The sequence below is a fragment of the Oncorhynchus mykiss genome, chromosome 15, assembly GCF_013265735.2.
Source record: "Oncorhynchus mykiss isolate Arlee chromosome 15, USDA_OmykA_1.1, whole genome shotgun sequence".
Taxonomy (NCBI): domain Eukaryota; kingdom Metazoa; phylum Chordata; class Actinopteri; order Salmoniformes; family Salmonidae; genus Oncorhynchus; species Oncorhynchus mykiss.
Window position 1 is genome coordinate 62,974,379 of NC_048579.1, and position 11,933 is coordinate 62,986,311.

Genomic DNA, 11,933 nt, shown 5'->3' on the forward strand with positions numbered 1-11,933 from the left:
TACACATCTCAACATCAACTGTTCAAATGAGACTGCGTCAGGCCTTCATGGTCGAATTACTGCTAAGAAACCACTGCTAAAGGACACCAATAATCAGAAGAGACTTGCTTGGACCAAGAAACACGAGCAATGGACATTAGACCGGTGGAAATCTGTCCTTTGGTCTGATGAGTCCAAATTTGAGATTTTTTGTTCCAACTGCCATGTCTTTGTGAGATGCAGAGTAGGTGAACGGATGATCTCAGCATTTGTGGATCCCACCATGAAGCATGAAGGAGGAGGTGTGATGATGTGGTGGTGCTTTGCTGGTGAATTCAAGGCACAGTTAACCAGCATGGCTACCACAGCAGTATGCAGCGAAATGCCATATCATCTGGTTTGGACTATCAGTTGTTTTTCAACAGGACAATGACCCAACACCTCCAGATTGTTAAAGGACTATTTGGCCAAGGAGAGTGATGGAGTGCTGCATCAGATGACCTGGCCTCCACAATCACCCGACCTCAACCCAATTGAGATGTTTTGGGATGAGTTGGACCACAGAGTGAAAGAAAAGCAGCCAACAAGTGATCAGCAAATGTGGGATCTCCTTCAAGTCTGTTGGAAAAGCATTCCAGGTGACAACCTCATGAAGCTGGTTGAGAGAATGCCAAGAGTGTGCAAAGCTGTCATCAAGGCAAAGGGTGACTACTTTGAAGAATCTCAAATCTAAAATCTATTTGGATTTGTTTTACACTTTTTGGATTATTACATGATTCCACATGTGTTATTTCATCGTTTTGATGTCTTCACTATTATTCTAAATAGTACAAATAAAGAAAAACCCTTCAATGAGTAGATATGTCCAAACTTTTGACTGGTACTGTATACCAAAATGTGTGTGTGTGTGTGTGTGTGTGTGTGTGTGTGTGTGGAGTAGGAGGGAGGAGTACCGCTTTGACCACCACTTCCATTTATCCAATTACTGTCTATGAGAGAGGCGGGACATTAAACACACCCAGTGTCAATCAAAACCTTGAAACTAACATCCCTTTTAATTCTTAAAACTTTAAGCCATGTGTCAAACTCACTCATTCCAAACTCATTAATTAATGTCACTAATTAGTAAAGACCTCCCCTCGCATGGTTGTCTGGGTCTTCATTTGAAAGGAAAAACCAAAAACCTGCGGACACTCGGCCCTCCATGGAATACATTTGACACATCTGCTTTAAGCCATTGTGTATCAGTGTTCAGTGAACACATAGCTATGACACGTGTTGATGTTGTCATTTCAAGATGTTGTTCATTGGTCATTAAAGAGATATTTCATAAATATAACGCCTTATTCAAAGCCTTATAAGGATGAACACTCATTCCTCCTACCACATTGAGCCTCCAAGCATCACATTGACAGAGGAAGTATGGCGTCTCTGTCTGTCTGTCTGTCTGTCTGTCTGTCTGTCTGTCTGTCTGACTGTCTGTCTGTCTGTCTGTCTGTCTGTCTGTCTGTCTGTCTGTCTGTCTGTCTGTCTGTCTGTCTGTCTGTGTGTCTGTCTGTCTGCCTGCCTGTCTGTCTGTCTGCCTGCCTGTCTGTCTGTCTGTCTGTCTGTCTGTCTGTCTGACTTATCTCCAAGGGTGCGGTTTAATATCCTGTTTTGTTCCTTCTCTCCTTCATTCTCTCTCTCTTCCCTCATGCAATTTTCTCTTCGTTCAGCTGGATTCCTGTTCAGCCTATTTGTGGTCAATGAGTCTCTATACTGACATCATAGTCACTTTCTTCTATATATCTTCAACTTTATTTCAACAGTCCCCCATAGATTATGTATATATTTACTAGCAACGCACTGGGCACACTGGTTGAATCAACGTTGTTTCCACTTAATATCAATGAAATTACATTGAACCAATGTGGAATAGAGGTTGAATGTACGTTTTACTGCTAGAGTGGCTGAATAACTATGTTGTTGCTTGTCAATAGAGTTGCAGTCTGCACCAAATACATCTACGCTAGGCTATGAATTTATGGATAGAGTATCAGAAAACAGAGCATTGCCTGATTCGTCACACTACTACATCATGTCCAGTGGTTTGTGAAATATTCTTGGCCTTGTTGTACTGCACTGTAATGATGAATCACATGATCTAGGATCAGCCGTATTGAGTGATTTAAACAATCAAACGTCATATGTTTCAGTTCTCACTCCAGCTGCATTGATCTTTGTCATGGATTTGTATTCCCTTTTCTTTCCCTAAATGTCTTATTGCAACGTCACCATTCTGTCAACGTTCATCCATACTGAGCCTTAGTGCAGGAAAGGGTGGGTAAAACAGAGATGAATTATACTTGTATATATTTTTCAAACATCTTTGAACCTCTCTTAACCAAGGCAATTTAATCAACCAAATACATATTCAATCCAAGATTAAATCAAAACCACCAAAGACACTAAAGAATATAACGTCCCAAACATGCTCCAAAGCCTCTCTAGCTCCTTCCAGCTCAGGTGCAGTCTGAGATTGATGGTGTTACGGTTTAGGCCGGGACAACAAACACAAAGACCCACCACAGCTCTATTTGTTGTGTCTAACAGAAAGAAAATGTCTGACAGCCAGGGCAAAGTGAGGCTAAAGTGTATGATCGAACAGACGGACAGATAGATATATGGAAGAACAGACAAATAGCCTATATTGATGGACGGACAGTCGGACTGACCGACAGACATACATACAGGTAGACTGGCCGACAAAAAGACCCAGACAGAAGGACATATGGGAAGACAGATGGACAGAGAGACAGAAATAGACTGGAAAAATGAACAGATGGACAGGTAAGGAGAGGTAGAACATACAGACAGGCGGACAGATGGAGAGACAGACAGTCAGAAATAGACTGACACACGAACGGATGACCGACCAGATGGATAGATCCGAAGATATTTGACCAATAGTAGGAAATACAGAAAGACAGACAGACAGATAGACAGACAGCGAGGGCAGACAGACAGAGAGAGAGGGCAGGCAGACAGACATACATACATACATACATACAGACAGACAGGGCAGACAGGCAGAGAGAGAGGGCAGACAGGCAGAGAGATAGTTATTCTGAGATGCCAGCCTGCACCTTTCACTACTAATCTCACGTGGTGATACGGCTGTCAGTCAAACAGAGAACCACTGAGAGGTACACAAATAAGCAGCCCTTCAGAAAACAGCCTTTTACCGCTGTGCTCATGTCACAACAAGCCATGAGGGAAGCTAGAGGCTGCTAACATTATGGGTCAAATTCTATAAAAACATACAACTGTAAATACGTGCTCACACACACACACAAACACACCTGCAAGCCCGACACGTGTCATCTAAGATATATGATCTAAGAGGGAGGCAGAGAGAGGGAAAGACAGAGATGGATTGGGGAAAGAAGGGAGAGGGAAATGGGAGGAGACAAATAGGGAGAGAGAGAGAGAGAGAGAGGAAGAGAAAGGGAGAAAAAGAGAGAGAGAGAGAGAGAGAGAGAGACAAAAAGAGGGAAGAGGGAAGGGGGAAGTAGCGTCAGGTAGACAGTGCTGTGAGAGCGGAGGTCCTGCTGGACCGTAGGGAGGTGCTGGTGAACCCCAGGCCTGCCAAAAGTGTCTCTCCTCCGTGCACAGAAGTCTGGAACTATCCTGCCTTTCACTCTCCTTCCCTCGCTCATCTCCCCCCCCCTCCTCCTCCTCCTCTTTCACAGGCCTTATGGGTGCACTGCCACGTAGCTGAGCAATGTTATGAGAGAGAGAGAGAGAGAGAGAGAGAGAGAGAGAGAGAGAGAGAGAGAAATTGAGAGAAAGAGAGAGAGCACCAATCACCTCACTTCCCTCTCTAGATTAGATTCTGTGTATCATCTTTCTCTCTGCTGTTCAGCCCTTCTTTTACCCTCCATTATTTCTCCTGGTGTAAATACTCTCACTGTATTGACAAGGAGGATCACAAGCTGTCACTACTCTGTGAAAGTCTATAATGTCCCGTGTAGCTCAGTTTGCAGAGCATGGCACTTGCAAAGCCAGGGTTGTGGCTTTGATTCCTGAGGGGGACCACTATGAAAATGTATGGATTTAATACTGTACGTTTCTCTGGATAAGAGAGATGACTAAAATGCAAATGGTAGCTGACTCAGTATGTGTATGAGAAGGAGAGAAACCATGCAGGTGTGAGTTCAAGTGACTTTTTTTCAGCCAAAAATAAACTTCCTTGAATTTTAATTGCAGCAATTTTATTTTTGGCTACTGAAGCAGGGCCAAATCTGCCTCTGAATGTTCTGTTCATCATAAATGTATTCATTGCATAGCTTGGGTTTTACCTGTTACTTCATTCTCTTTCCCTCTATATATTACTGACATCTAGTGGCCAAACATCCAAACACATTCCCCAGATCTGTGCCTCGACACAATCCTGTCTCAGAGGTCATGGCTTGGTTTTTGCTCTGACATGCACTGTCAACTGTGGACCTTATACAGACAGGTGTGGGAATTTCCAAATAATTTCCAATCAACTGATTTTACCACATGTGGACTCCAATCAAGTCGTGGAAACATCTCAAGGATGATCAATGGAAACAGGATGCACTGAGCTCAATTTCGAATCTCATAGCAAAGGGTCTGAATTCTGTATTTTATTTGTAATAAATTTGCAAAAATGTCTAAAAACCCGTTTTCACTCTGTTTTATGGGGTGTTTGTTGAGATTGTTGAGGAAAATAATTGAATCAATTTTAGAATAAGGCTTTAATGTAACAAAATGTGGAAAAGGTCAAGGGGTCTGAATACATTCCCGAATGCACAGTATCAACATCCAATCATGGATACATTTGCAATGTACAGCAGTTATCCATTATTGCTACAGGGTAAAACATTATCTAATCAAGAAACTCTGATTTGAATGTTATTCATCCAGGAAGTTTGATCATTTTGGTGCAGTTAATCACCAGACATGGCTGTATACATATTTTATATAAAAAAACATCTCTTATTAACTTGTTTACAGGAAGCAGAGAGAACACTTTAGAATGGAAACATTTGGACTGCAGAGGCCATTATGAGGCATGAAAAAAACAAGTGGTGCCCTAAAATCATGTTTCTATCCAACAATAACCAGCAGCCAAGCCAAGGATTTGGTGTACAGCACGGCCAAGCTCTTACCCAGAAAATAAACTTGCCTTCAGATTAACACATTTTGGCTTAAATAACGATAGGCAATCAAATATTACCCCAGCCCTCTTATGAAAAGTATCTGGAGGTGGTTCTGGAAATGAATAAAGGGCTTTTGGAGAACAATTTTGCAGCAGGCAGACATTTTTCCTAGACTGTGCTATTGTTTCTTGCCCATATTAGGCCAACGTGAGTTGAAATGGAGTTGCTTTTGTTAATAAGGCTTTGCCATTTACTCGCCAATTCACACTCTTCCAGAAAAGAGAGTCATCCAGACCATTAATGGCACTTTAATTTAAATTACATGACAACATTAAATAGAAACACATTTAGCTAACAATTGCTCCAATGATAAGATTGCTAAGACACAGCTGACAGTCACAAAGTTGAAGTCATAAGTTTACATACACTTAGGTTGGAGTCGTTTTCAACCACTCCACACATTTTTTGTTAACAAACTATAGTTTTGGCAAGTCGGTTAGGACATCTACTTTGTGCATGACACAAGTAATTTTTCCAACATTTGTTTACAGATAGATTATTTCACTTATAATTCACAGTATCGCAATTCCAGTGGGTCAGAGGTTTAAAAAAAAAACTAATTTGACTGTGCCTTTAAACAGCTTGGAAAATTCCAGAAAAATATGTCATGGCTTTAGAGGCTTCGGATAGGCTAGTTGACATCATTTGAGTCAATTGGAGGTGTACCTGGGGATATATTTCAAGGCCTACCTTCAAACTCAGTGCCTCTTTGCTTGACATTATGGGAAAATCAAAAGAAATCAGCCAAGACCTCAGAAAAATAATTGTAGACCTCAAGTCTGGTTCATCCTTGGGAATAATTTCCAAACACCTGAAGGTAACACGTTCATCTGTACAAACAATAGTACGCAAGTAGAAACACCATGGGACCATGGGATCATACCGCTCAGGAAGGAGACACGTTCTGTCTCCTAGAGGTGAACGTATTTTGGTGCGAAAATTGCAAATCAATCCCAAAACAACACCAAAGGACCTTGTTAAGATGCTGGGGGAAACAGGTACAAAAGTATCTATAGCCACAGTAAAACGAGTCCTATATCGACATAACCTGAAATAACCTGCTCAGCAAGGAAGAAGCCACTGCTCCAAAACTGCCATAAAAACACCAGACTACTGCACATGGGGACAAAGATCATACTTTTTGGAGAAATGTCCTTTGGTTTGATGAAACAAAAATAGAACTGTTTGGCCGCAATGACCATCGTTATGTTTGGAGGAAAAAGGGGGAGGCTTGCAAGCCGAAGAACACCATCCCTACCGTGAAGCACGGGGGTGGCAGCAAGGAAATTATGTGGATATATTGAAGCAACATCTCAAGATATCGGTCAGGAGGTTAAAGCTTGGTCGCTAATGGGTCTTCCAAATGGACAATGACCCCAAGCACAATCCCAAAGCCCTGACCTCAATCCCATAGAAAATTTGTCAGATGAACTGAAAGGAGCAAGGAGGCATACCTGATTCAGTTGCACCAGCTCTGTCAGGAGGAATGGGCCAAAATTCACCCAATTTATTGTGGGAAGCTTGTGGAAGGCTACCCAAAACGTTTGACCCAAGTTAAACAATTTAAAGGCAATGCTACCAAATACTAATTGAGTGTGCTGTATGTAAACTTCTGATCCACTGGGAATGTGATGAAAGAAATAAAAGCTGAAATAAATAATTATCTCTACTATTATTCTGATTTCACATTCTTTTGACTTCAACTGTACGTGGCATCATTGACCTTTAAGTAGGCCATAGTCTTTCAACACAGACTTCATGGAAGCGGTTCCAGTAAGTATTTTCTCTGAACACCATGGCTTCCATCAATCACAGCTTTACCCAAGCGACGGCATACAGTACAGTATAGCTATCCACATTGAGATCCAAGTTCACTCAACTGGCCATCTTGCATTGTTATCTTGTAATGTTGAATCAAAATCAGCTCCCGACATGATGTTTGTTTCTCTGTGTATTGCAGAACATTTTACCGCCATTTTAGAGCCCAACGGACTTTCAGGTTGAACAGAAAAAACACAGCAATTGGTTTCAGTTGTGGGATTGTTTATAATCTATACTTGCAGTTTGACTGTCCTGCAGGATTCTATAGACTGCAGCTCAGTAGAAGTGTACCACCTGGAAGCCTCTGAGGCAGTGGAAGGCTTTTGCGTCCAGGTGGCCCAGGTCTATGAGGTTGTGCTCCAGCTGCACCAGCACCAGGCTGCTGAGGCCGGGGTCTGAACCCCCCCAGCAGAAGGCGTCGCGGGGCACTGAGTGGATCTTGTTGTGTGTAGCCCCCGGGGCAGCTGCCTGGGCACCTGGCTCAGGGCGTTGTGACACAGGTCCAGTTGGTGCAGAACAGGCAGCGCCCTGAAAGCCCCCGAGGCCACCCTGGCTATCTTGTTACTGGCCAGGCCCAGGTGCTCCAGGTGGGGGAGGTGGAGGAAGGAGGCTTTGCCCACGGAGGAGATGAGGTTGCCCTCCAGGTTGAGGGTTTTGAGGGAAGAGGGGAGATGGCGGGGTACCTTCTTGAGCTGGTTGCCCTCTAAGTTGAGGCTCTCCAGGTGGGTGGCGTTGACGAGGGACTCCCTGAGCAGGCCATGGTTGGTTAGCCGGTTAGCGCTCAAATCCAGAATCACCAGCTCTGAGGTGCCCATGAAGGCCTCCCCTGGGAACTTCTGGATAAGGTTGCCACGGAGGTACAACTCCCTGATAGATAGCGGTAAGCCCAGAGGCACCGAGGCCAGCCGGTTGCGGTCCAGGCTGAGGGTGCGCAGGCTGCCCAGAGGTGAGAGCACACTGGCGGGGAGAGTATCGTTCCCATTCCCCAGGCTGTTGTTGCTGAGGCTGAGGACCAGCAGGCCAGGGCAGTGGGCCCAGGCTCCCTCCGACATCACGTTCAGCTGGTTGTTATCCAGACGTAGCTCTTCCAGGGAGGCGGGCAGGTCTGTGGGCACGCTCTCCAGTAGGTTCCGGTCCAGGTAGAGCCGCCTCAGGGCTGGGATGCCCTCGAAGGCCCCCTCGATGGAGCCGTCTGTCAGCCGGTTGTTGCTGAGCACCAGGAACTCCATGGACAGGTACTCATTGAGCAGGTCCAGCTGAATGCTGTCGATGCGGTTGTTCATCAGGAGGATGTAGCGGGAGTTATAAGGGATGCCGTACGGAACCTTCTCCACCCCCTTGTCGGAACACTGGACCACTCTGGGAAATAGGGCAATAGAAAACATTGGAGTAATGAATGTGGACCTGTAAAGATGCATACATTATGCACGCAACAAACATTACTGTACAAAATGGTTTGGGTGATTAAATAAGACTGTGACAATATGGAAATAGCATAATGATAAAATATAATTTATTACAAATGGGCAATAGTAAGCCTGATTTAGTCCGAGAACATCTCACCGTCCATAGCAGGCACACTCCGGTGGACAGTAGCTGTCTTTGAAGTAGGGGAAGTATGCCGGATTTGTGCCCTCCTTCTTTTCCTGTTTTGTCTCTTTGGTTTTGTTGTCCTTTTTCAGAGGTTTACCTTTCCTCTCATTTATTTTGTCTTTCTTTTGATGTTTCACTGTCTTTGTCTTGATACTCTTGGTAGTCTGTGTCAGCTTCATTGTGTGTTTTGGCACTGCTAGTTTGGCTGTAGGTTTTGTCTGTTGTGTTTTGGGTGAAGGTTTTGTCTGTTGTGTTCTGGGTGTAAGTTTTGTCAGTTGTGTTTCAGGTGTAGGCTTTGTCAGTTGTGTTTCAGGTGTAGGCTTTGTCAGTTGTGTTTCGGGTGTAGGTTTTGTCTGTTGTGTTTTGGGTGTATGGTTTGTCTGTTGTGTTTTTGGTCTGGAGTTTGTGTGTAGTGTTTTGGGTATAGGCTTTGAGTCTAGTGTTTTGGGTGTAGGGTTTGTCTGTACTGTCACTGTTGGTTTTGTCATCTCTTTTGGTTTGGCTGTAGGTTGCAGTTCCTTGGCTGTGGGTTTTGCCTGTTGTGTTTTGGGTGTATGGTTTGTCTGTTGTGTTTTGGGTGTGGAGTTTGTCTGTACCGTCAATTTGGGTTTGGCTGTTGGTTTTGTCATCTCTTTTGGTTTGGCTGTAGGTTGCAGTTCCTTGGCTGTGGGTTTTGCTTGTTTTGGTTTGTCTGTAGACTTTAGCTGCTTGAATGTATTTTCTGTCTCTTTGAGAAAGACAATGCTGTTCCTCTCAGTCTGATTGTCATTGACTGAAACCTTGACAATTGGGCCAACTTTGACCTCCATTGCCTGCAAAACAAAACTCTCCCACTCACTGCGGTTGGTCTGGGAGCTGTCAGTCACACTCTGAACCATAATGAGCTCACTGTCCGCCAATGAGATGGCCTCCTCTGCCTCTGGAGCCGGGTCTTGGATATGACTGGCAGGTTGAGCGAGAGCATGAGTGGCAGACTCTGGAACTTGAGAGGAGGTAGCAGGTGTAACTGGGGGAGGGTCATGATGAGTGGCAGGTGGAGGAGTGACATCATAAAGTAGAACAGGCATAGCTGCAGGGGGAGGGGACATGGGTTTGTTGATAGCTTGATTGACAGGTTGAGTGTCTGTTACTTTTTCTACAGGAGAGGAGGAAGTGCTGGTTGGAGGGGGGAGGTCTATGTGTGTAACAACTAAGTAGTCTCTCTCGCCTTGATCTACACTGGGTTCTTTAACTTCCCCAACTCTCCGGTCTTCTTCTAGTTTCTCCTCTCCTCCATATGCTCTCTTTTCCTTAACACCTCTCTCCTCATCATCTGATCTAATCCCTTCTTCATGTCTCCCCTCTCCATTATCTCTTCTCTCCTCCTCGTCTTCATGTTCCTCATCAGCTTCTATCTCCCCATTTTCAAATCTCTTCTTCTCTCTGTAATCAAGCCCTCCAACCAGCTTTCTCTCTTCCTCCATCCCTCGCTCTTCCTCATGGCCCTCCTGCTCTGCTGCCTCCTTCTCCTCCTCTATTCTCCACTTCTCAGAATCCGTCTCTAGAGTTAGTCCTTCCTCGCTCCTCCCCTCTTCCTCCCTCCCCTCTTCAGGGTGGGTTGCAGTGAGTTCTTCACCCTCCTCTTCGTCTGCTGTTGTGGTCTCCCTCAATCTCTCAGGTCTCCAGTCTGACCAGGGATCTGTTTCTCTGACCGAGTCTTCTATGAGGATCATTTCCACTCCTAGACACACCCAGCAGTATCTTAGTATTGACACTAAAGATTAGGCATCGCTACAAAATGACAGACAATGTGGGCCATATTGACAGAGATTTTACAAAGTTTGCAGTTGTTTTTTCATAAAATAATAGAAGTATAATAAAATAAAACCACTTCTTACAGTACTTTAAATTAATTACCAAAATTTGGCAAATGGCTCCGGTTCTATTCAACCCTGTGACTAGGTTGCCTGAATAAGTCTGGGATATGTTAACAGACTTGGTTCGTTTGAAAAAAACATTATTCCTATGCAGTGTGGAAACATCTGAATTCAAGTGTACTTAGGTTCCTTTGCTGCACACATACATACATATGATGCATTTTCCAAACTGATCAGACAATTAGGAGGATCAGAAAATCAAGCTATTGTAAATTAGAAGTTGTTGAATTAGTTATTCAAGTTTGTGAATGTAAAATCAGTGTGTAGATCCTGTGGATGATGAAAGTTCATAAGCACTTACTGGGCTGAAGTACAAATGATTGAAGAGGAACTATCAGGAGCCAGAGTAGCAGAGTGAGTTCTTCCATGGTCTTCTATCTAAAAGACAAGAACCTTAGTCCAACAACCTAAGAGGCAGTATCATGTATAACAACAACAGTTTCTAATTGAGTCTCTTCCTATCTTTATCAAAAGCAAAAAAATACTATCTGAAATGAACTTTCTAGATCTTCCCACTAGCATGAGTGAGTTTAAAAAAAAAAAAATGAATGGGCATAATCTTTTCTCTCTAGAATGTATTGCAAGAGCAAACAGTAACTACCGTTACTACCGCTAAGGTAGGTGTCCACTAAATGTTCAACAGATCTAGAGTAATAGATCAGATAGTATCTGAAGTTCTATCTATTAGATGTATGGGTGTCAGTCTTGCTTACCTGCTGTGCCCTTAGACGTCAGAGCCAATATCATGCATCTGTGTATGTTGTCCTGTGGGAGTCATACCAAACTCTCTCAATGCAAGGAGAAACGCTGCTGAACCAAGCAGTCCTCTAGGAATGAGGACCCCCAAATAGTATGACACACACACACACACACACACACGCACACGCACACACACCCTGACTAAACTGGGGGCTAACGGTTGACTTTAATGACCTATTTAAGAGTCCCCTCTCTGTGGGGAGTTTTCACACACACACTCCAGGCCGGGAGCCGGCGGCAGGTAATGACTCTGAATACTCATATCTCAAAGGGAATTTTCACACCGACCCTCCAGGATAGTGGAATCTGGGAAGATCAATAGCAGGAAAGGTTAAAAAAAAAATGGGAGATGAGGGGGAGAGATTCAATGTATGGATGGGAGGTCAAAGGGGAGAGGTGGTTTTAGGGGGGATTCTGTTTGCCCTTGTTCCAGAGGGGCATTAGCAGCCCGGCGGGTGACACTGTGGTGGCAAGTGGTTCCGGGGGAAGTGCCTGACCTTTGACCCATAGCGGGTGCATTGATAGTGCATTGGGTTAGGGGAGAGGGCGGTATGTTGAGACATGTTTTTATTTATTTATTTATTTAACCTTTATTTAACTATACAAGTCAGTTAAGAACAAATTCTTATTTGCAATG

At 44.0% G+C, this 11,933-nt stretch overlaps 1 protein-coding gene across 2 annotated transcripts; it reads right to left on the minus strand.

The window, feature by feature from the left end:
* Positions 1-6,792: 6,792 nt before the first annotated feature.
* LOC110490858 (neurofilament heavy polypeptide-like) lies at positions 6,793-11,402 on the minus strand. 2 transcript variants are annotated; one of them, XM_021564288.2, is made up of 4 exons: positions 11,251-11,402; positions 10,839-10,915; positions 8,592-10,341; positions 6,793-8,387 (listed from the first exon to the last, which is right to left on the minus strand). In XM_021564288.2, the coding sequence occupies exons 2-4, from the start codon at positions 10,903-10,905 to the stop codon at positions 7,373-7,375; spliced, it is 2,832 nt and encodes a 943-aa protein (XP_021419963.2). In that variant the 5' UTR covers positions 10,906-10,915; positions 11,251-11,402; the 3' UTR covers positions 6,793-7,372. The 2 variants fall into 2 exon arrangements, with proteins under 2 accessions (XP_021419963.2, XP_036800841.1); XM_036944946.1 differs by having other exon boundaries at positions 10,839-10,911; positions 11,251-11,361.
* Between the last annotated feature and the right edge of the window lie 531 nt (positions 11,403-11,933).